The sequence below is a fragment of the Triticum urartu genome, chromosome 2A (assembly GCF_056163025.1).
Source record: "Triticum urartu cultivar PI428250 chromosome 2A, HENAU_Tu73, whole genome shotgun sequence".
NCBI classification, from domain to species: Eukaryota; Viridiplantae; Streptophyta; class Magnoliopsida; order Poales; family Poaceae; genus Triticum; species Triticum urartu.
In genome coordinates, this window is record NC_141874.1 from 70,851,166 (window position 1) to 70,876,745 (window position 25,580).

Below are 25,580 nucleotides of genomic sequence, written 5' to 3' on the forward strand. Positions count from 1 at the left end.
AACATGTTCCAACAAGGAACGATCTTCAATCTTCACCTGCCACTAGCAACACTATAAGAGGGGCTGAGCAAAGCGGTAACATAGCCAAACAACGGTTTGCTAGGACAAGGTGGGTTAGAGGTTTGACATGGCAATGTGGGAGGCATGATAAGCAAGTGGTAGGTATCGTAGCATAGGCATAGCAAAAGAGCGAGCATCTAGCAAGCAAAGATAGAAGTGATTTCGAGGGTATGGTCATATTGCCTGCAAAGTTCTCAGAGTTGCCTTGATCCTCGTAAGCATACTCAACGGGCTCCTCGTTCACGTACTCGTCTCCCGGCTCTACCCAAGCAAGAACAACAAGCAAAAAGGAACACAATCAACCACGTGCAATGCTCAAACAACATGATGTCAAACATGTCAATGATATGCGGGATGCGTTATGCGATGCATATGCATGATTTGGAAAGGAATGATTGAACCTGGCCTCAACTTGGAATTCCAAGAGTTCCACTAGAAAGGGGAGTTGATTTCGGTCTAAAACGATATAAAGATCACCGGAATTGGATGCACGGTTTGGAAATGGCAAGCAAAACAAATATGGCACCGGTCTACGATAAACAGCAAGTAGCCTTCTAAATGCATCAAGAATAGCATGCTACAGCACTCCAACATGACAACAAAATACATGGAGGGGTCCACTCATGATGCTTGACAAAACATGAACACTGAGCTACGGCTAATTCACTCAATAGCAGGTTCAAACAAGCATTGCAAAAGTGCAAAAGATAACAGGTTTCAGACTTAGTGAAATTAATAGCAAGTCAGGAATTTATCATCAGGAAGCAATGTTTAGAGCACAATAACTATATGCTACAGGAACATATCGTGGCAAATCAAGGCATGGTATGAAGCTACTCTAAGCATATAACAAAAGTACCTTAGTGACCATGAGCCAAAAGGGATCAGAAAATATAATTGCAAGCATGTGAACATAGCAAAAACATAAACAGATTCAGACTTAGTGAAAAAAACTGGAGCATGGCAAAACAGATAACGAGTAGGCATGTTTACGAGCTCGATGCACTCACTACGACGCATTTCATGATAAACTAAGCATACACCCAGCAAAGAGACATGGCATATAAGCTAGACATGGCAAGAAAAACATCATAGCATGCACGGATCAACTACAACAATCTCGGCAAAATTGCTAAACATGTTAACAATCTGCCAGGAACATTTGTTAGCAAAAGTAGAGCTCGATTGACTCAAGCTAACGTCATGTATACTTGCAAACAAAGACATGGACGGATAGAGCACAAAATTATCTACAAAACATCCTTACCGATCATGCTCAAAAGAGGCACGAATCACTAGGAAACAACATGAACATATGGCATAAAAATACATTGAGTAAGCTACTTTGCGTGCTTGTGCTAGTCACCACAAAGATCACAAAAATACATGACATACACCCCTGTAAATATGGCATGGCATTCTTCAAAACACATGTAGAGCTCAGGATCATAGCATGTACACATTAATCATGGCAAAAATGACAAAAGTGCATTTGCTGAAACAGATCTGAAACTATTATCACATAGCCCTCTTCCAACAGCATTTCGGGCATCAAGATGAGCTCAAATGAAAATGATGCAATGAGATTAAATGATGTACTCGTCGAGACGAACATTTTGATATGCTACACGCACGAAACGGAGCAACGGTTGCAGAGTTATAGCATGTCAAAGAATGCAAAAAATATCTGAGAGAGGGGGAGAAAGTCAACCGATCCGGATCTAGGGTTTGTCTCCGGCGCGCGAACCGTGGTCTCCGACGAGGTGCTTTTGCTCCGGTGAGGTGGATGGGCACAGGGACGGCCGGAGGAGGTCGGATCCGGTCGGGGTCGGGGAGATCCGGCGACGGGGGGTCGCAGTGGAGGAGGCTGGCGCGTGGCGGCGCGCTACTCCGGTCGAGGAAGGTGCCGCGGCGGTGAACTGGCATCAGCGCGGAGTTGGACTCCGGCGCAGGCGGCGCGCGGGCGGCGGGACATCACGGGCCAGGGAGGGCCGGCTCCGGGCTGAGCGGGCCCGCGGGGGCGGCAAAGTGGGCACGGGGCGGCGACCAACCAGGTGGTGCCACGTGGCGGCGGCGGGGCGGAGTGGACGTTGTCCGGCCGGACGAGAATTTGTCCGGCGGCGCGTGGAGAGGGAGGGGTCTAGGGCTTGCTTGAAAATTTCGGGGGTGATCTATTTATAGAGGTAGGAGGAGCTAGGAGGCTCCAAATGAGGTGCGGTTTGTGGCCACGCGATCGTGATCGAACGGCCTAGGTGATGGGAGAGGTTTAGGTGGGTTTTGGGCCACTTTGGAGAGGTGTTGGGCTGCAATACACACTAGGCCTTTTCGGTCCCTCGGTTAACTGTTGGAGTATCAAACGAAGTCCAAATGGCACGAAAATTGACAGGAGGTCTACCGGTAGTAAACCAAGGCCGCATGACAAGTCTCGGTCAAATAAGAAAATGTTTAGCACCCGCACACGAAAAGAGGTAGAAAGGAACATCGGGTGACATAGGAGCGCCGGAATGCAAAACGGACAACGGGGAATATGCTCGAATGCATGAGACGAACACGTATGCAAATGCAATGCACATGATGACATGATATGAGATGCATGACAAAGACAAAACACACGGAGACAAAAACTCAACAATGAGGAAATGACATAACTTAATGCCGGAAAAGGCAAGAGTCAAAATACAATTAAGGTAGTTACATCCGGGGTGTTACATAAGGACAAAGGATTGGCTCAAGCTCAAAGCTCAAGACTCTACATTTTCCATTTTAGTGATCCAAGATCACATTGAGTCTATAGGAAAAGCCAATACTATCAAGGAGGGATGAGGTGTTGCTTAATGAGGTTCTTGCTCAAAATGCTTAGTGATATGCTCCAAAACCCTCAACTACTTTCTCACATCCACATATGACCTAAATCAAAAGTCAAACTCGGCCCCACCGATTCTTCCTATCCGGCGCCACCGAGTTTCAAATGTCATAGCCACTATCACAAACCCTAGGCAAATCGGTCTCACCGATAGGGATCTCGATCTCACCAAGATGGGGTTGTAATCTCTCTATTTCCCTTTGCAACATTTCGGTCTCACCGAGATGAGCAATCAGTCCCACCGAGATTGCAATGTAAACTCTCTGTTTTCCCTTCGTAATGTTTCGGTCTCACCAAAATGAGCGATCGGTCTCACCGAGTTTACCTGACCAACTCTCTGGTTAGCTTATTACCAAAATCGGTATCACCGAGTTTGTGTAATCGGTCTCACCGAGATTACGTTATGCCCTAACCCTAATCATATCGGTCCTACCGAGTTGCATGTCAGTCCCACCGGAAAACCCTAATGGTCACTAGCTTTGCTGAATCGGTCCGACCGAGTTTAACCATTCGGTCCCACCGAGTTTGGGAAGTTATGTGTAACGGTTAGATTTTGTGTGGAAGCTATAAATACCCCTCCACCACCTCTTCATTCATGGAGAGAGCCATCAGAACATGCCTACACTTCCAATACATATTTTCAGAGAGAGAACCACCTACACTTGTGTTGAGACCAAGATATTCCATTCCTACCATATGAATCTTGATCTTGTTGGGGAACGTAGTAATTTCAAAAAAATTCCTACGCACACGCAAGATCATGGTGATGCATAGCAACGAGAGAGGAGAGTGTTGTCTACGTACCCTCGTAGACCGAAAGCGGAAGCGTTAGCACAACGCGGTTGATGTAGTCGTACGTCTTCACGGCCCGACCGATCAAGCACCGAAACTACGGCACCTCCGAGATCTAGCACACGTTCAGCTCGATGACGATCCCCGGACTCCGATCCAGCAGAATGTCGGGGAAGAGTTCCGTCAGCATGACGGTGTGGTGACGATCTTGATGTTCTACCGTCGCAGGGCTTCGCCTAAGCACCGCTACAATATTATCGAGGATTATGGTGGAAGGGGCACCGCACACGGCTAAGAGATCAATGATCAATTGTTGTGTCTCTGGGGTGCCCCCTGCCCCCGCATATAAAGGAGCAAAGGGGAGGAGGTGCGGCCAGGCAAGGGGCGCGCCAGGAGGAGTCCTACTCCCACCGGGAGTAGGACTCCCCCCTTTTTCCATGTTGGACTAGGACTTGGGGGGAAGGAGAGAAAGAGGGGAAAGGAAGGGGGGGCGTCGCCCCCCTCCTTGTCCAATTCGGACTTGGGGGGGTGAGGGGCGCGCGGCTGCCCCTTGGCCTCCTCTCTGCTTCCTCCACTAGGCCCATTAAGGCCCATTAGGTTACCAGGGGGTTCTGGTAACCTCCCGGTATTCCGGTAAAATGCCGATTTCACCCGGAACACTTCCGATGTCCAAACATAGGCTTCCAAAAAATTAGTCTTTATGTCTCGACCATTTTGAGACTCCTCGTCATGTCCGTGATCACATCCAGGACTCCGAACAACCTTCGGTACATCAAAACATATAAACTCATAATGAAACTGTCATCGTAACGTTAAGCGTGCGGACCCTATGGGTTCGAGAATTATGTAGACATGACCGAGACACATCTCCGGTCAATAACCAATAGCGGAACCTGGATGCTCATATTGGCTCCTACATATTCTACGAAGATCTTTATCGGTCAGACCGCATAACAATATACGTTGTTCCCTTTGTCATCGGTATGTTACTTGCCCGAGATTCGATCGTCGGTATCTCAATACCTAGTTCAATCTCGTTACCGGAAAGTCTCTTTACTTGTTCCATAATACATCATCCCGCAACTAACTTATTAGTTGCAATTCTTGCAAGGCTTGAGTGATGTGCATTACCGAGAGGGCCCAGAGATACCTCTCCGACAATCGGAGTGACAAATCCTAATCTCGAAATACGCCTACCCAACAAATACCTTCGGAGACACCTGTAGAGCACCTTTATAATCACCCAGTTACGTTGTGACGTTTGGTAGCACACAAAGTGTTCCTCCGGTAAACGGGAGTTGCATAATCTCATAGTCATAGGAACATATATAAGTGGTGAAGAAAGCAATAGCAACAAACTAAACGATCAAGTGCTAAGCTAATGGAATGAGTCAAGTCAATCACATCATTCTCCTAATGATGTGATCCCGTTAACCAAATAACAACTCATGTCTATGGTTAGGAAACATAACCATCTTTGATCAACGAGCTAGTCAAGTAGAGGCATACTAGTGACACTCCGTTTGTCTATGTATTCACACATGTATTATGTTTCCGGTTAATACAATTCTAGCATGAATAATAAACATTTATCATGATACAAGGAAATAAATAATAACTTTATTATTGCCTCTAGGGCATATTTCCTTCAGTCTCCCACTTTATTATGGTGCCCTATTTAACGTGAATGCGGTCGTCTCTAAAGCATAACCCCAAAATGATAGCGGTAAATCTGCAAGAGACATCATAGATCGCACCATATCTAGTAAAGTACGATTACGACGTTTGGACACACCATTACGCTGTGGTGTTCCGGGTGGCGTGAGTTGCGAAACTATTCCGCATTGTTTCAAATGTAGACCAAACTCGTAACTCAAATATTCTCCTCCACGATCAGATCATAGAAACTTTATTTTCTTGTTACGATGATTTTCAACTTCCCTCTGGAATTCTTTGAACTTTTCAAATGTTTCAGACTTATGTTTCATTAAGTAGATATACCCATATCTGCTTAAATCATCTGTGAAGGTGAGAAAATAACGATATCCTCCACGAGCCTCAACATTCATTGGACCACATACATCTGTATGTATGATTTCCAACAAATCTGTTGTTCTCTCCATAGTACCGGAGAACGGCATTTTAGTCATCTTACCCATGAGGCACGGTTCGCAAGTACCAAGTGATTCATAATCAAGTGGTTCCAAAAGTCCATCAGTATGGAGTTTCTTCATGCGCTTTACACCGATATGACCTAAACGGCAGTGCCACAAATAAGTTGCACTATCATTATCAACGCTGCATCTTTTGATTTCAACATTATGAATATGTGTATCATTACTATCGAGATTCATCAAAAATAGATCACTCTTCAAGGCTGCATGACCATAAAAGATATTACTCATATAAATAGAACAACCATTATTCTCTGATTTAAATGAATAACTGTCTCGCATCAAACAAGATCCAGATATAATGTTCATGCTCAACGTTGGCACCAAATAACAATTATGTAGGTCTAATATTAATCCCGAAGGTAGATGTAGAGGTAGCGTGCCGACCGCGATCACATCGACTTTGGAACCATTTCCCACGCGCATCGTCACCTCGTCCTTAGCCAATCTTCGCTTAATCCGTAGCCCCTGTTTCGAGTTGCAAATGTTACCAACAGAACCAGTATCAAATACCCAGGTGCTACTACGAGCATTATTAAGGTACACATCAATAACATGTATATCACATATACCTTTGTTCACTTTGCCATCCTTATTATCCGCCAAATACTTGAGGCAGTTCTGCTTCTAGTGACCAGTCTGCTTGTAGTAGAAGCACTCGGTATCAGGCTTAGGTCCAGACTTGGGTTTCTTCTCCTGAGAAGCAACTTGTTTGCTGTTCTTCTTGAAGTTCCCTTTCTTCTTTCCTTTGCCCTTTTTCTTGAAACTGGTGGTCTTATTGACCATCAACACTTGATGCTCCTTCTTGATTTCTACCTCCGCGGCTTTTAGCATTGCGAAGAGCTCGGGAATAGTCTTATTCATCCCTTGCATATTATAGTTCATCACGAAGCTTTTGTAGCTTGGTGGCAATGATTGAAGAACTCTGTCAATGACACTATCAACAGGAAGATTAACCCCTAGTTGAGTCAAGTGATTATGATACCCAGACATTTTGAGTATATGTTCACTGACAGAACTATTCTCCTCCATCTTGCAGCTATAGAACTTGTTGGAGACTTCATATCTCTCAATCCGGGCATTTGCTTGAAATATTAACTTCAACTCCTGGAACATCTCATATGCTCCATGACATTCAAAACGTCGTTGAAGACCCGGTTCTAAGCCGTAAAGCATGGCACACTGAACTATCGAGTAGTCATCAGCTTTGCTCTGCCAGACATTCATAACATCTGGTGTTGCTCCTGCAGCAGGTTTGGCACTTAGCGGTGCTTCCAGGACGTAATTCTTCCGTGCAACAATGAGGATAATCCTCAAGTTACAGACCCAGTCCGTGTAATTGCTACCATCATCCTTCAACTTTGCTTTCTCAAGGAACGCATTAAAATTCAATGGAACAACAGCACGAGCCATCTATCTACAATCAAACATAGACAAGCAAGATACTATCAGGTACTAAGTTCATGATAAATTTAAGTTCAATTAATCATATTACTTAAGAACTCCCACTTAGAAAGATATCCCTCTAATCCTCTAAGTGATCACGTGATCCAAATCAACTAAACCATGTCCGATCATCACGTGAGATGGAGTAGTATTAATGGTGAACATCAATATGTTGATCATATCTACTATATGATTCACGCTCGACCTTTCGGTCTCCGTGTTCCGAGGCCATATCTGTTATATGCTAGGCTCGTCAAGTTTAACCTGAGTATTCCGCGTGTGCAACTGTTTTGCACCCGTTGTATTTGAACATAGAGCCTATCACACCCGATCATCACGTGGTGTCTCAGCACGAAGAACTTTCGCAATGGTGCATACTCAGGGAGAACACTTATACTTTGATAATTTAGTGAGGGACCATATTAAAATGCTACCGTCAATCAAAGCAAGGTAAGATGCATAAAAGATAAACATCACATGCAATCAATATAAGTGATATGATATGGCCATCATGATCTTGTACTTGTGATCTCCATCTCCGAAGTACCGTCATGATCACCATCGTTACCAGTGCGACACCTTGATCTCCATCGTAGCATCGTTCTCATCTCGCCAATCTTATGCTTCCATGACTATGGCTACCGCTTAGTGATAAAGTAAAGCATTACAGCGCGATCGTATTGCATACAATAAAGCGACAACCATATGGCTCCTGCCAGTTGCCGATAACTCGGTTACAAAACATGATCATCTCATACAATAAAATTTAGCATCATGTCTTGACCATATCACATTACAACATGCCATGCAAGAACAAGTTAGACGTCATCTACTTTGTTGTTGCAAGTTTTACGTGGCTGCTACGGGCTTAGCAAGAACCATTCTTACCTATGCATCAAAACCACAACGATAGTTTGTCAAGTTGGTGTTGTTTTAACCTTCGCAAGGACCGGGCGTAGCCACACTTGGTTCAACTAAAGTTGGAGAAACTAACACCCGCCAGCCACCTGTGTGCAAAACACGTCGGTAGAACCAGTCTCGCGTAAGCATACGCGTAATGTCGGTCCGGGCCGCTTCATCCAACAATACCGCCGAACCAAAGTATGACATGTTGGTAAGTAGTATGACTTATATCGCCCACAACTCACTTGTGTTCTACTCGTACACAACATCAACGCATAAAACCTAGGCTCGGATGCCACTGTTGGGGTACGTAGTAATTTCAAAAAAAAAATCCTATGCACACGCAAGATCATGGTGATGCATAGCAACGAGAGAGGAGAGTGTTGTCTACGTACCCTCGTAGACCGAAAGCGGAAGCATTAGCACAACGCGGTTGATGTAGTCGTACATCTTCACGGCCCGACCGATCAAGCACCGAAACTATGGCACCTCCGAGTTCTAGCACACGTTCAGCTCGATGACGATCCCCGGACTCCGATCCAGCAGAATATCGGGGGAGAGTTCCGTTAGCACGACGGTGTGGTGACGATCTTGATGTTCTACCGTCGCAGGGCTTCGCCTAAGCACCGCTACAATATTATCGAGGATTATGGTGGGAGGGGGCACCGCACACGGCTAAGAGATCAATGATCAATTGTTGTGTCTCTAGGGTGCCCCCCTGCCCCCGTATATAAAGGAGCAAGGGGGAGGAGGTGCGGCCAGGCAAGGGGCGCGCCAGGAGGAGTCCTACTCCCACCGGGAGTAGGACTCCCCCCTTTTTCCATGTTGGACTAGGACTTGGGGGGAAGGAGAGAAAGAGGGGAAAGGAAAGGGGGGGGCGTCGCCCCCCTCCTTGTCCAATTCGGACTTGGGGGGGTGAGGGGCGCGCGGCTGCCCCTTGGCCTCCTCTCTACTTCCTCCACTAGGCCCATTAAGGCCCATGGGTTCTGGTAATACATCATCCCGCAACTAACTTATTAGTTGCAATGCTTGCAAGGCTTGAGTGATGTGCATTACCGAGAGGGCCCAGAGATACCTCTCCGACAATCGGAGTGACAAATCCTAATCTCGAAATACGCCAACCCAACAAATACCTTCGGAGACACCTGTAGAGCACCTTTATAATCACCCAGTTATGTTGTGACGTTTGGTAGCACACAAAGTGTTCCTCCGGTAAACTGGAGTTGCATAATCTCATAGTCATAGGAACATATATAAGTTATGAAGAAAGCAATAGCAACAAACTAAACGATCAAGTGCTAAGCTAATGGAACGGGTCAAGTCAATCACATCATTCTCCTAATGATGTGATCCTGTTAACCAAATAACAACTCATGTATATGGTTAGGAAACATAACCATCTTTGATCAACGAGCTTGTCAAGTAGAGGCATACTAGTGACACTCCGTTTGTCTATGTATTCACACATGTATTATGTTTCCGGTTAATACAATTCTAGCATGAATAATAAACATTTATCATGATACAAGGAAATAAATAATAACTTTATTATTGCCTCTAGGGCATATTTCCTTCAGATCTCTAGCCTTCCCCAAGTTGCTTTCCACTCAAATCTTCTTTCCACCAAATCCAAATCATGTGAGAGAGTGTTGAGTGTTGGGGAGACTATCATTTGAAGCACAAGAGCAAGGAGTTCATCATCAACACACCATTTGTTACTCCTTGGAGAGTGGTGTCTCCTAGATTGGGTAGGTGTCACTTGGGAGCCTCCGACAAGATTGTGGAGTTGAACCAATGAGTTTGTAAGGGCAAGGAGATCGCCTACTTCGTGAAGATCTACTTCTAGTGAGGCAAGTCCTTCGTGGGCGATGGCCATGGTGGGATAGACAAGGTTGCTTCTTCGTGGACCCTTCGTGGGTGGAGCCCTCCGTGGACTCGCGCAACCATTACCCTTCGTGGGTTGAAGTCTCCATCAACGTGGATGTACGATAGCACCACCTATCGGAACCACGACAAAAACACCAATGTCTCCAATTGCGTTTGAATCCTCCAAACCCTTCCCTTTACATTCTTGCAAGTTGCATGCTTTACTTTCCGCTGCTCATATACTCTTTGCATGCTTGCTTGAATCGTGTTAATATTTCTTGTCTTGTACAAAGTTGCTAAAATCTGCCAAGAACTAAAATTGGGAAAAGGTTAGATTTTTATTTGGTCAAGTAGTCTAATCACCCCCCCCTCTAGACATACTTTCAATCCTACAAGTGGTATCATAGCTTTGGTCTCCATTTGCTTTGATTTCCATAGCTTTTGGTGGTCATAGCCTTGGTTTCACAACCTAGGAGAGTATGGCGTCTAGCGAGGGAAATTACCACCATAGAGGTCCTTACTTTGATGGCACTAATTTTGCTAGTTGGAAGCATAAGATGAAAATGCATATTCTTGGACATAACCCCGTCGTTTGGGCTATTGTATGTATTGGCTTGCAAGGTGAATTCTTTGATGGGAGAGAACCGAATCATGAAGCTACCACGGACGAGTTGAAGATGCTACAATACAATGCTCAAGCTTGTGATATCCTCTTCAACGAATTGTGCCCCGAAGAATTCAACAAAAGCATCCGTCTTGAGAATGCAAAGGAAATTTGGGATACTTTGATTGATATGCATGAAGGTACCGACTCCGTCAAGGAATCCAAGTTGGATGTGCTTCAAAGTCAACTTGACAAGTTCAAAATGAAGGATGGTGAAGGTGTCACTGAAATGTACTCTAGGCTTGCTCTTATCACAAATGAGATTGCTGGCTTAGGAAGTGAAGAGATGACCGACAAATTCATCATCAAGAAGATCCTAAGAGCCTTGGATGGAAAATATGATACCGTATGTACATTGATCCAAATGATGCCTAATTACAAAGATCTCAAGCCAACAGAAGTCATTGGAAGAATTGTGGCTCATGAGATGTCACTCAAGGATAAGGAGGAGCTCCATAACAAGTCAAGTGGTGCTTACAAAGCCTCATGTGAAGCCCCCACATCATCGAGTGAGAAACAAACCTTCAATGAAGAATTGAGCCTAATGGTGAAGAACTTCAACAAGTTCTACAAGAGTAGAAGCAAAGAGAGAAGTTCCAAGTCAAGGTCCTACAATGACAAAAGATCTTCTAGTCGAGAGCGAAACTGCTACAATTGTGGAAGACCCGGACACTACTCCAATGAGTGTACGGCCCCCTACAAGAGAAGAGAAGATTCTCCCAAAAGAAGAAGTAGAAGAGAAGAATCACCATCGAGGGAGAGAAGGAGTAGGGATGATCGTTATGAATGAAGACCCTCTCGGAGAAGCAAGGATTCGGAAAGGAAGGACAAGTCATCAAGGAGCTACATAAAACGAAGACATCAAGCTCATGTTGGTGAATGGGTATCCGGCTCCGACTCCGACAATCACTCCGAGAGAAGCTATCACTCCGACTCTGAATATACTCAAGTTGAAGGTGTTGTCGGTCTAGCACTTGTGTCAACCAACTCCTACGACATATTTGATTCACCAAATGAAGGAATTGGAAGATGCTTCATGGCCAAAGGTCCAAAGGTATCACACCCCGAGTATGTTGATTTCAATAGTGATGAAGATGACTTGTTACATGATGATGATTTACTTGTTGACAACTCTAGTGATGAATACTATGATGAAACATCAATTAATCATGCTAATCAAGATAAAACGAATGACAATGATCAGGAGAAGATTGAGTCTCTAACTAAAGAACTAAACACTCTTAAGTTAGCTCATGAAACTATCTTAGGAGATCATCGAGAACTTTTAAGGACTCATGAGAAATTACGTTTTGAGAAGCTCAATCTTGAGCAAGAGCATGAATTCTTAAAGGCAATCAATGATGATCTTCGCAAGAAAAGTTATTCTTACATTGCCAAGCGTTTACTCTTATCCACTTACATGCCTCAAGTCAAGTCTAGTAACAAGAACAAGAAGGATTCTTCCTCTAGTAGTAACAATAATCATGCTAAATCCAATATTGTTGCTTCTAGTAGTTCTCTTGATTCCACTAATGATTCTCTTAGCCAAGTTACACTTGAGCAAGAAAATAGCTTACTGGGAATCATAGAGAAAGGTGTTTACAAGAGCCTTGCCGGGAGCAAGCAATTCGAGGAAATTGTACGCAAGCAAGGAAGGCACCGGAAGAATCAAGGTATTGGTTTTGAACGAAAGTTCAATGCCAATGGAGTTGAGTGGGAAGAAGATCAATACCCCAAGACGAAGTTTGTTCCTCAACAAGAGAAGTATGATCCTACTTCTTTCAAAGGTACACAAGCTCAAGATGATCTTCCACCACAAGATCACAAGGAGAAAGGCAAGGACAAGCTTCAAGAGGAAATTTATGCATTTGAAGAAGCTCCTAAGGCCTTGGTCAAGTGGGTTCCCAAGACTACATCAAGTTCCACTTCATCAAGTACAACTACAACTCCGAGGATTCCAATCAAGATGGTATGGATCCCGAAGAAGAAGAGCTAGAGAGTTCTTGAGGGTGACTCTGCCAACATACTTCACTCTTATCATTTTGGCAAGAACAAGTGCAATCAACTTCCACATCTTGCACTAGTTCAAGGAGTCACAAACCCTCTTGTTGGTAAGACAAGGGACAAGGTAACCTAATGCTCTCATAGACATCATCTTGTGTGTGCATCACTCTATGTCTATGGATATCCGTGTTTGTTACTTGTGGGACTAACCCGTGTAGGTATTGAAAGTGCAACTCACTCCAAAGGATAGCTCCGAATGATCTACATCAACTTAGAGCATCCACATCTTCAACACCTACATGAAGTCATCATCGACAAAACCCAAGGTTAGTTCATCCCTCTTAGGGGGGATCTCACATCTAGGGGGAGCTTTACTCTAAGAATTGAGCTAAAGCAACTCTAATGGTGTGAACACAACAACGCTTTATGTAAAAGTGGTAACACCACTTGCGCTTAAACGATGAGTATGACCTATGATCAAATGTTCTCATTTGACTCCTAAGTCAATACACTCATATATAGATGACCTAGTCATCGCCAATTGCTTGATAGATGCTAGAATTGTTTGTGCATGCTTTGCCACATATTTCATTTGTCATTTTGTTGTGTGAGCATGTTGGTTGCACAATTTACTCATTCGAGGACATCCACTTGTTGTTTTGATTGGTTGGTTTCCTTTTCTCTTGCCAAGTGAATGGACAAGAATGCCTAAGAACCTTCTCTAGCTATCTATGCTCTTCTCGTCTAAAACTCTATTCATGCTGTATCACAAAGTTTGATCAAGTCAGATTCGAACCACTCTGTGTGAGGAGCACTCGGAGTCCCTGATTCGTCATAGACTTCAAGTTCCAAAACTTCTTTGTGAGTTTTGGTCTGACCGATTCATCCATTTCAGTCATACAGAGATCATAAGTCGATCTAGGTTTTCAATCTCGGCGCAACCGATTTGAACTTTTCGGTCACACCGAGTTGCAGTAACTGCTTGCAGTTATGCATCTCGGTGCCACCGAGTTGTTCCACTCGTTCACACCGACGGGGTCAGGCTATATATACCCACGGGCCAAAATTTGGAAAACTTTTCGAACCTCTTCGGCCGCGCTCAGCCTGCTCTGCCTCCCTGGGTCTTCGGATCGTCCTCCTCGTCGCCAGCCGCCTCCAGCCACTGGTCTCCGCCGCCGTCAACGGGATCGTCTCCGCCGTTGCCGCCATAGCAAGTCCATCGCCGAACTAGGGTATGGAGTTGATCTTTGTGCTGATTCTCACTCCGATTCCCCAGCACATTGTTTTGCCATGTATCTTGCCATGATTGAGATTGCTCTTTCCAATGAAAACACTCCGTAGTTTAGCTGTGGATTGAAAATTTAGGGTTAGGTTTCCGCCGAGACCATCTCGGACCGACCGAGTTGTTGAAATCGGTTCCACCGACTTGGCTCAGACCATTGCACATGTGATTCTCGATCTGACCGAGAATTGCAAATCGGTGTGACCGAGTTCGAGTCTTTGTGAAACCCTAGCAGTCTCGGTGCCACCGAACTGTGACTCGGTCTGACCGAGTTCACTAGTTTAGGTTCCAACAGCTGCTTCGGTATCACCGAGATTTCAAATCGGTAGATCTGAAATGCTTTCTATGGAAAACTAAAACTAAGTTTTTGATTCATTCTTTTGCAAAAACCTCTGCACTTTGTGATGCTCATCCACTCTACCTCATCTATAATCCATTCACAGGGTCTGCTGTCAGTGTTTGCAACATGTCAGATCAGAGTGACAGTCAGAACAAATCTGAGGAGCAGGTTCAGATGAGTGAGGGCACTAGTCCCTCCAGTAGCTCAGATGATGGAAGCAGGAGCACACCCAGCAACTTGCCAAAGGCTGCCACAAGGGCCAGCAAGAAGAGAACCTCGGATTCAGAGGATGAGGACTATGTGGCTGAGGAGGAAGAAACCACCTCAAAGAGGAAAGTGCTCAAAAAGGAATATGGCAGAGCTGCTGCCACTAAGCCAGGGATGAAGTAAAAGGTTCCTGCCAAGAGAGCTCCCATGTCAAAAGCCAGAACATCCACTCAAGAGACTTTGGGATCTGCACCCAAAGAGCAAGTTGTGGCAGAAAAGAAAAGGAAAGAGAGGGTCAAGAAGACCACTGCCAGAGTGCTTGGGAGATCTTCAATAATGAAAGACTCTGAAGAAGAGGAAGAGGAAGAGGATGCGGCACCAACACCCAAAGCTCAAAAGATTATGAGAGATGCTATAAGGGCAGGGGCTGTTCCATCTAAGCCTAAGACTGCTCCTAAGACTGCCGCTCCAGCTCCAAAGCCAAAACCAAAAAGGAGCACTAGGAACATCCCTGCTGAGGAGAAGAACAATGCCCCAGTGCCTGAATCTACAATGGAAGAAGAAGATGATGAGTCACATGTCTTGAGGAAGTTGAAGCCAAAAATTCCAGATCACAACCAAAAGAGGTTCAGGATTGAGGCTATGGAGAGAGTCAGATCCATATGCCACTAGAAGAAGAACTGTTGTGGACTACAGGTTCCATACCAAGGAACAACAGGACTTCTATGAGACAGTGCTGCTTGACAGGAAGCCAATAGTGTGTGACATGAGATGGGTCGATTGGACATACATTGAGGAAAATGAGGATCACTTCCCTGGTGTATATGACAGCTTCAAGGCGTGTGGAGTCGATGAGTTTGTGGCTTAGAAGCTCACAAAGTGGAATGATGAGCTCATCATGCAGTTCTACTCCACAGCTCATTTCTACCCAGATGGAAGGATTGTCTGGATGTCTGAAGGCACTAGGTACCAGTCAATAGTTGCAGAATGGGCTCAGTTGATCAATGCCCCAGAAGAACAAGAAGATGACTTGGATGTCTATGCCAAGAAGAAGAAAGATCACAACACCATGGCACACATGTACAAAGAGATCCCAGATGCTGCTCTTGAGACACACAAGTTTGGATCAGTACATTACCTTTTGTCAGGCTTGCCAATAATCAACTGGATCCTCAGGCACACTCTCTTGCCAAAGTCAGGTGATCACAAGATGATCAGAGGTCACTCCATCAACTTGCTGCACATTTTTGATATTCCACAGAAGTTCAAGGTCATGAGCCTAATTGTGGAAACCATAAAGAGGACAGCTGCAGATCAGAAGATTTGTGGGTATGCCCCACAGATCCAGGAGCTGATCAACTCCAAGATGGGCACTGGCACATATCTGTTGGACAAGGAGCACCTGCCCATCTACCCATACTTTGAGGACAACACTGTGGTGATGGATGAAAATGAACCATCTTATATGCACGCACAAGCCAAGAAGGAGAAGGCATGGGCTGAAAAGGCTGCAAAGATGCCAACCACTAAAGAGGCATCTCAGTATCTTCTGAAGAGCAAGCAAGATCAGCTTGACTACTTGATTGCCTCCACTCTGAGGATTGAGAAGGGATTGGCTACCCTGACTCAAAACTAGGAGAGCTTGGAGAGGATCGTGGAGCAGAAGTTCTATGACTTAGATGTGAAGGTCACTGAGATACAGTCTGTTGTTGAGCAACTTCAGGAGGAAGTGCAGGAGAAGAAGGGCAAGACAACCACTGATGCTTTTGCTAGAGTGCCCAGAGGACAAAGATCTTTTGCTATTCCTGTCACAGACACCAGAGCAACTTCATCTGCACCAGCTACAACTTCAGTGCCACCAGCTCCAGCACCTACTCCACCACCACCTGAAGACCAAGCCTGAGTGACGATTTAGCACTATGCATTTTTAGGAACTTTTTGGTAACTTGTTGCCAAAGGGGGAGAAAATGTATATATCATAGGCTTTGAGAGAGAGTGTTTCTTTTGTTCTCTCTTGCGTTTCTCCTTGGTGGTTGAACTTTTTTATCTGCTCATTTGAGATACTTTATGCTTATGTGTGATACTTGAATGATCATGTGTTTGATCATATGCTACCTTTATGCATGTTGGATGACATTATCCTTTTATATTCCATATGATCACTCACTTTGCTTGGTGATGAGTGCATGTATTTTAATCATTATCATTTTGAGCGCTCCACCAAGATGTATGTGACATGGAAGAGTAACCCATGATCCTAACTCTTTGTGCATTTGCAGTCCAAAGCAAATCTTAAACTATGCACAAATTTAGGGGGAGCTCTTGCTTTTCACATACTTATCAAAGCGACAATGTTTTTCACTCTTATTATCATTTGTCGAAGCTTTGATCTATATGTTGTCATCAATTACCAAAAAGGGGGAGATTGAAAGTGCAACTATCCCTAGGTGGTTTTGGTAATTCCTAACAACATATAGCTCATTGAGCTAATGCTATTTCAAGATTAATATCTCAGGAAAGCTCAGTGATTGGCATGGCATGGATGAGAAAAGTGGACCCCTCAAAATGCTAAGGACAAAGGATTGGCTCAAGCTCAAAGCTCAAGACTCTACATTTTCCATTTTAGTGATCCAAGATCACATTGAGTCTATAGGAAAAGCCAATACTATCAAGGAGGGATGAGGTGTTTTTAATGAGCTTCTTGCTCAAAATGCTTAGTGATATGCTCCAAAACCCTCAACTACTTTCTCACATCCACATATGACCTAAATCAAAAGTCAAACTCGGCCCCACCGATTCTTCCTATCCGGCGCCACCGAGTTTCAAATGTCATAGCCACTATCACAAACCCTAGGCAAATCGGTCTCACCGATAGGGATCTCGATCTCACCAAGATGGGGTTGTAATCTCTCTATTTCCCTTTGCAACATTTCGGTCTCACCGAGATGAGCAATCGGTCCCACCGAGATTGCAATGTAAACTCTCTGTTTTCCCTTCGTAATGTTTCGGTCTCACCAAAATGAGCGATCGGTCTCACCGAGTTTACCTGACCAACTCTGGTTAACTTATTACCAAAATTTGTCTCACCGAGTTTGTGTAATCGGTCCCACCGAGATTACGTTATGCCCTAACCCTAATCATATCGGTCCTACCAAGTTGCATGTCAGTCCCACCAGAAAACCCTAACGGTCACTAGCTTTGCTGAATCGATCCGACCGAGTTTAACCATTTGGTCCCACCGAGTTTGGGAAGTTATGTGTAACGGTTAGATTTTGTGTGGAGGCTATAAATACCCCTCCACCACCTCTTCATTCATGGAGAGAACCATCAGAACATGCCTACACTTCCAATACATATTTTCTGAGAGAGAACCACCTACACTTGTGTTGAGACCAAGATATTCCATTCCTACCATATGAATCTTGATCTCTAGCCTTCCCCAAGTTGCTTTCCACTCAAATCTTCTTTCCACCAAATCCAAATCCTGTGAGAGAGTGTTGAGTGTTGGGGATACTATCATTTGAAGCACAAGAGCAAGGAGTTCATCATCAACACACCATTTGTTACTTCTTGGAGAGTGGTGTCTCCTAGATTGGCTAGGTGTCACTTGGGAGCCTCCGACAAGATTGTGGAGTTGAACCAAGGAGTTTGTAAGGGCAAGGAGATCGCCTACTTCGTGAAGATCTACCGCTAATGAGGCAAGTCCTTCGTGGGCGATGGCCATGGTGGGATAGACAAGGTTGCTTCTTCGTGGACCCTTCGTAGGTGGTGCCCTCCGTGGACTCGCGCAACTGTTACCCTTCGTAGGTTGAAGTCTCCATCAACGTGGATGTACTATAGCACCACCTATCAGAACCACGACAAAAACATCTGTGTCTCCAATTGCGTTTGAATCCTCCAAACCCTTCCCTTTACATTCTTGCAAGTTGCATGCTTTACTTTCCGCTGCTCCTATACTCTTTGCATGCTTGCTTGAATCATGTTAATATTTCTTGTCTTGTCCAAAGTTGCTAAAATCTGCCAAGAACTAAAATTGGGAAAAGGCTAGATTTTTATTTGGTCAAGTAGTCTAATCACCCCCCCCCCTCTAGACATACTTTCGATCCTACAGTAGTGCTCAATGTGTTGCCATGCCGGAAAAAATTCCATGAATGTTCAGATCGTCAAAGCTAGTGTAACTTCCTAACATAACTATTCTTTGGTTTTTATTTGGCAAGCAAAGGCATCTAGATTTGTGAACCTATAGCACACACAATGGTGGTTAAATCGACGAACAACCTCATCTATGGTAGACTGATGGCCTAGTTCAGCAAGAGCAGTTAAGAGGGTACCTCTTAACAGTACATTCAAGTTACCCTGCCCACTCTTGGCCTCCCAGCCAACTCCCCTACAAAGGTACGGGTTTCTAAAAGGTTAGAAGAGACTGCACAGTGAACTATCCTTCCACTAAAGAATGGTAAAAACAAATAACTTACAGCGCGAATGGCTCAAGGAAGTCAATTAGGAAGTTCTTCATATTAACCATCTCTTCAGGTGCAGCAACATCCATCATCTCAAATATGTTCATGCTTGTCTATAAAGGCAAAAAGAACACTTAGAACAAAATCAAGTTTAGGAGCAACAGAAGTTAGAATAGGAAGAATAGTACGTTTGATGGCATGTGCAAGAATAGTATACTCAGTCTCATTCTTCTATGCAACAATCAAGTGCAGCAACGTGACCACCCTCTGTTTGGTGTTTACCAGCCATAATAGTTCTACCATATCTGTCTTCTGTACTCAGTGTGTTGGTCTCAACTCCATGCCTAAGTCGGGATGCAAGTTCCTCATCATAAGTTCATAACTCACTCTATAGAAACCAGTCTAATTGACATTAGGTTTACTCCAGAAATCATCTTTCTTTTGACATTCTACAAGCCTTGAAAAATTGGAATCCTCCTACTTTCCATAGAAAAAGAACTTTTGCTAAACTGAGTATGAATAACAACATAGTGTGATGGGAACTATCCACTGCCCAACTCCTTCAGACCCACTTGATAGGAATCGTGTTTGCAAGAGACAAGACCAAAAGAGGTTCAGAAAGCCACAAGCCAGAACAAGGTTTGATAATGATAAAACATGTAAAGTAGAAAAGGATTTTGCGAGTGTCTATGGTCAACCTGCTCAAGCTCTAGCTTTCCATCCAATTCGTTTTCCAGCACTTTTTGAGGGGACAATACGTTTCCATCATCTCAAGAAAATTTCCTGGACACTAAACACTAAAATAGTTGGATTCAAGGGTAAAGCCTACTTGATCCTCTAATTCCCCCAAAAACAAAATGTAGCAAACATAAAAAAACTTATACTACAACTTTACATGTTTTGCCTTTTTTCTCAAGATGGAAACATAGGGACGCTGAGTCAAGCAAACACACTTACTCCAAATCAAGAAAGGTAATCAAAAAATTATGATAAGTTAGACTAATCAATATTAGTAAGATGGAGTAACTGGTTTATAATCAATCAACAATCTTCCCATCCCATCTCTTTCTAATTCTGGCATTGGTTAACTCACTTATCAACAGAACCTGGTTCTTTCAGGCTTTCTACTTTACACAGTACCGTTGTAATTCATCACGCGGTATATTTGTATCTAATCTTCCATATATGTTCTTTCACGCTTTCTACTTTAAACAGTACCATTGTAATTCATCGAGTATATTTGTATCTAATCTTCTATATAGAAGCTACGCATTGCAGTTAAAAGGGAAACTACATGGAAAATACAGTAGCTTTGGTTTCATTGACTGATTTTTTACACCATTAGAAGGGGGTGACAAGTTCAGAGACAGTTCATTAGGTATCTGGCAAGCTATACTTCAATCAGAGAAGGGGATGACACACAAATAGCTCAATGGAGAAAGAAGAGAGTAATGCACCATCTCTGAGCGGTCTGCCAAGATTCTGGACCAAGGATGAGTAGTCTCCATGGCCTCCGTCGCAGCATCCATGGTTCCTCAGTCCACCGGCCTTCTCACCAAAGCCGCCTCCCTAATTCCATCAGTCGCAGCAACATAGTTGGATGGTCCTCTGCCCTTCACTGTCGTCGTCGTAGGAGGAGGAGTGGTGTGTTGGTGTCAGGCCCTGAACCCAGGAAGTACTGAAGATCGACACCAACTCTGTTTCAGGCAAGCAACGGCTGAGATGACAAGATGGCTCTTCAAGCGATCCAACGGCTCGGATGTGTCCTCGCCGATCACCGGTAGTTTTAAACCTTTTACTGTATTGTAACCGTTAAGGGACTATCAGAGAGTTACCGCATGAGCTGGAAAGGAGTATATCTAGCGTGAGTCGCGTGAGGGAAGACGAGTCATTATTTCCCCAATTTCCTTAGCATAGGTAGAAACCCTAGTTCATCTTGTAAGGTGGGGTATCTTGGCTCCGATCCCCAAAACTGTATCAGAACATAACCTCAAATTTCCCTGATCCAATGAAATTCAGATAGATCGGTGCAATTCTTGCGTTTCGGTCCTCACAAAGGTATCAGAAGCTAGTTGATTTTCGGCATTGACGAAGCGGGGCGGTGGATCAAGCAGAGGAGAACGAGGGGTTGGGTTCTCCCTAAAATCCCTCTCGTCCCTCCTTGTTTGCGGTGGCGGTGGTGCGTCTGCGGAGGCGAACACGGTGGCGGCGAACATTGGGGCACAGATCGACGAGTCCGGGAAGGTTGCGGGGAGATATTCTTCTCGTAGTAAAATTCATGTCCCTGACGACGATCCGTGTGCTTTTGGTAAAATTCGGGGTGATTCTGCAGGTTGGTTCGCTGTAAAATCCCTGCAGGGCAACAAAGTTACAGGAGGCGAGATCGGGTCAGAGATCACTGTCTCCACTCTAGATCCGAAGATGGAAGACACGCGTTTTCTGAAATGTCCATGAAGCTGTGGAGTTATTGAAAAATATACAACAGAGCAGTTCAGTAGCCAACTACATTGATGAGTTTGAACATTGTGTAGCATCGGTTAAAAGAGACCATCCATGCTTACAAGAAAATTTTCTGCTCAGTTGTTTCATTGGAGGTCTGAAACCTGATATTAAACATGAAGTATGTGGACAGAAACCCACTGAAATTATAGAAGCTTATTGGTATGCAAAGATTTATGAAAAGGCTGCAGCAGCAAGGAAATTACCTGCTCCAGTTGGCTATAAACCCAGATCATATTCTCGGCCACACAAACAACCTTCTCCTCCACTACAAGTGCAAGTGCCAGCTCAAGAGAAATACATTGTACCGTTTCCCAAAGATGCAAGGGCATGCTAGTACTGTAGAGAACCATGGACAAGACAGCACAAATGTAAGATTGGCAAAACTATACACATTTTGCAAGAAGTAGATGAGGATGCTGATAGTGACAGTACTGAGGAAATCACTGCCCAGGAACAAATATATCATACAGCTCCTAACACCCCAGATAAGGAAAAGGGACCCGAGGGGACTGTTCCAAAACCTGCACAAGCAATGCACATTTCTACACATGCTACAGAAGGGACAACAGGTCCGAACACCTTTTCTTTAATTTTGGAAATTGCTGGAAGAAAAGCAACAACTCTGTTTGACAGTGGGTCATCAGACACCTTCATGAGCATAGAATTTGCCATCAAAAGTGACTGTTATCAACAACCAATGTCACCCAGAAAGGTAACAGTGGCAGGAGGAGGAAAACTTCTGTCTACAGCAAAAGTGCCAGAACTGAAGTGCAGGGCCACACCTTCCAGAGCAGTTTTAAAGTGCTAGATCTAGTGTCTTAGACATTATATTAGGTGCTGATTGGATATACCAATACAACCCCATTTGCTTAGATCTAGTGGAAAGATTGTTGATCCTCACTAAGCAAGGACAGCCAGTCACTTTGTTTGATTACACAATACCCAAGAAGAAGTGTTTGATTTCAGCAGCCAAATTGGAAAAGTTACTCAAGAAAGGTGTGATGGGTTATATTCTGCAGATACATGAGATGGAATCTGAAAATAATAAAGAGAACACTCCTCCTCCTGTGGCCCTACAACCTCTACTCCAAAAATATGCTGATATTTTTGAAGAATCTCAGAAGCTTCCTCCCAAGAGGCCTTGTGATCACAGAATTGTGTTGCAAGAAGGAGCAAAACCACCAAATCTGAGGCCATACAGAGTTCCTCACTACCAGAAAGCTGCTATGGAAGAAATTATCAAACAGTTAATCAAAAAGGGGGAGATACAAGAAAGTTTTAGTCCTTTTTCTTCTCCTGCAATTATGATCAGAAAGAAGGATGGAGGATGGAGACTGTATGTGGATTACAGAGAATTAAATGCCATCATAATCAAAAATAAATTTCCTATGCCTATAATTGAGGGTTTGTTGGATGAGTTGTACGGAGCTAAGGTATTTTACAAATTGGATTTAAGGTCTGGGTACCATCAAATCAGAATGTCCACTAATGACATTCCCAAGACTGCTTTTCGAACACACATGGGGCATTATGAATATACTGTAGTACCTTTTGGGGTATCTGGGGCCCCTGGTACTTTTCAAGGTTTTATGAACAAAGTGTGTGAAGAAATTAATGAACCAGAGGAGAAGAAATGTATCTTAGTGTTCTTTGATGACATGCTCATTTTCAGCAAATCCCTAAAAGAGCACATTGGTCACTTAGAAAGAACTTTTGCAACTTTGAGAAAACATGAAGTGTCTGTGAAGATGTCCAAATGCACCTTTGCAACAAATCAAGTGCATTATTTAGGACATGTGATTTCTAAGCAAGGAGTATCCACGGATCCTGGCAAAATCAAGGATGTCTTAGATTGGCCAGAACCGGATAATGCCACAAAATTAAGAGGATTTTTGGGGTTAACAGGATATTACAGAAGGTTTGTGAAAGATTATGGAAAAATTTGTAGACATCTACATGATATGCTCAGAAAAGATTCCTTTCAGTGGGAATCTACTCAAAAACAAGCCTTCCACACTCTAAAGCAAGCAATGACAACATGCCCTATATTAGCAATGCGAGACTTCTTTGTTCCATTCACCATAGAAGCCGATGCTTGTGCAACAGGGATTGGAGCTGTAATCATGCAAAAAGGGAAACCTCTGGCCTATCTCAGCCAGAGTTTAGGGCCCAAGTCTGCAGCTCAATCAATTTATGAGAAAGAGGCAATGGACATACTAGAAGCACTTAAAAAGTGGAGACATTATGTGTGGGGAAACAAGTTGATCATCAAAACTGATCAACAGTCTCTGAAATACATGACAACTCAAAGGTTGACAGAAGGTGTTCAACACAAATTACTGTTGAAGTTGTTGGAGTATGATTACACAATTGAATATAAAAAAGGAAAGGAAAATCTAGTGGCTGATGCATTGTCCAGAAAGGATGTACTCAAAGCAATGCAATGCAATACTGCCACAATGGTAGTTCCTCAATGGACTGAAGATGTAGCCAGAAGTTATCTAGGGGACCAGGACAGTGATAAACTACTCAAGAAAGTAGCTGCTGATACTGATCAAAACCCTAAGTTTTCTATGAACAAGGGACTGCTGAAATACAAAAACAGGATTTATGTAGGAGCAAGCACTGAATTCAGGAAACAGTTGCTACAGACTTTCCATTCATCTGCTTTGGGAGGGCATTCTGGTAGTAAGCTACTTACTACAGATTAAAGAAAGTGTTCTATTGGCCCAACATGAAGAAACACATAGAGGAATTTGTCAGCCAGTGTCCTATTTGCCAATTGAACAAGGTGGAACACATTCACCCTCCTGGGCTGCTACAACCACTTCCTGTGCTTGATATGGCCTGGGCACACATAACAATGGATTTCATCACTGCATTACCAAATTCACAGGGAAAAGAGGTCATTCTAGTAGTGGTGGACAGATTGACCAAATACTCACACTTCATACCCCTTGCACATCCTTTCTCAGTTCAAACTGTGTTTGAAGCCTTACTGGACAATGTCATCAAATTACATGGTCTGCCTATCTGCATTGCCTCTGACAGAGACACCATTTTCACTAGTAACTTGTATCAAGAATTGTTCCAAGCTTTTGGGGTGAAGATCAGATTCAGTGCAGCTTCTCATCCTCAAACGGATGGCCAGACAGAGAGAGTAAACCAATGTTTAGAAGCCTACTTGAGAGGGATGGTGTTCCAAGAACCAAAGAAATGGTTGAAGTGGTTGCCTTTGGCTGAATTGTGGTACAATACCCGTTACCATTCTTCCTTGAAATGTACTCCGTTTCAAGCATTATATGGGTACAAACCACCTCAAGTAGGAGAGTTTGCTGTAGACACAACCCTGTCACCAACAGCAAGATTAACAGTGGCAGAGAGGGAGCAAATGATGCAAAAACTCAAAGCTAACTTGGAACATGCACAAAGCAGAATGAAATATTTTGCAGATAGAAACAGAGCAGACAAAGCTTTTGAGGTGGGAGACATGGTATATTTAAAGATCCAGCCATACAGACAGAATGCTTTTGGTCTCAGAGGATCACTGAAACTGAGATCAAAATTCTACGGGCCTTACAAAAATTTGGAAAGAATTGAAGAAGTGGCATACAAGCTACATCTACCAGAGGGCACAAACATTCACCCAGTTTTTCACATTAGTCAACTCAAGAAACATGTAGGCCATCAAGCTGTGCCTCCACCACACGTTCCACTGGTCACCTCAGAAGGATATGTCAAAACCATTCCTGTAGCTGTGCTGGACCGCAGGGTAATTCAACGCAACAAGACTCCGGTTGGCCAATGCTTAGTGCAGTGGGAGAGCCTCGCACCTGATGATGCCACTTGGGAAGATGCAGCATTCCTCAACAAAACCTTCCCAGGTCACAAGCTTTTTCGCCTCGAGGACAAGGCGGTTGTCATGGCGGCGACATTGTCAGGCCCTGAACCCAGGAAGTACTGAAGATCGACACCAACTCTGTTTCAGGCAAGCAACGGCTGAGATGACAAGATGGC

The 25,580-nt window shown here is 43.9% G+C and overlaps 2 protein-coding genes across 2 annotated transcripts; one reads left to right on the plus strand and one right to left on the minus strand.

Annotated features, from left to right (window-relative positions):
• Positions 1-18,792: 18,792 nt before the first annotated feature.
• On the minus strand, positions 18,793-20,569 carry LOC147983837 (aminopeptidase M1-A-like). Its single transcript, XM_087539607.1, has 3 exons — positions 20,519-20,569; positions 19,077-19,174; positions 18,793-18,988 (listed from the first exon to the last, which is right to left on the minus strand). Exons 1-3 carry the CDS (start codon positions 20,567-20,569, stop codon positions 18,793-18,795), a joined length of 345 nt encoding a protein of 114 aa, XP_087395733.1.
• Positions 20,570-25,053: 4,484 nt separating this feature from the next.
• LOC147983838 (uncharacterized) lies at positions 25,054-25,527 on the plus strand. Its single transcript, XM_087540882.1, has one exon. The coding sequence runs from the start codon at positions 25,054-25,056 to the stop codon at positions 25,525-25,527; it is 474 nt and encodes a 157-aa protein (XP_087397008.1).
• Positions 25,528-25,580: the final 53 nt, after the last annotated feature.

Excerpts from the sequence above, each read along its gene's own strand:
- LOC147983837 (XM_087539607.1), bottom strand. The coding sequence starts at position 20,569 with ATGGAGACTACTCATCCTTGGTCCAGAATCTTGGCAGACCGCTCAGAG. Across the intron at positions 19,175-20,518 it reads TGGCAGACCGCTCAGAGATG|ACAAGCATGAACATATTTGA; the intron begins GTGCATTACTCT and ends TTGCCTTTATAG. Across the intron at positions 18,989-19,076 it reads TTCCTTGAGCCATTCGCGCT|GGGAGTTGGCTGGGAGGCCA; the intron begins GTAAGTTATTTG and ends GTACCTTTGTAG.
- LOC147983838 (XM_087540882.1), top strand. The coding sequence starts at position 25,054 with ATGGTATATTTAAAGATCCAGCCATACAGACAGAATGCTTTTGGTCTC.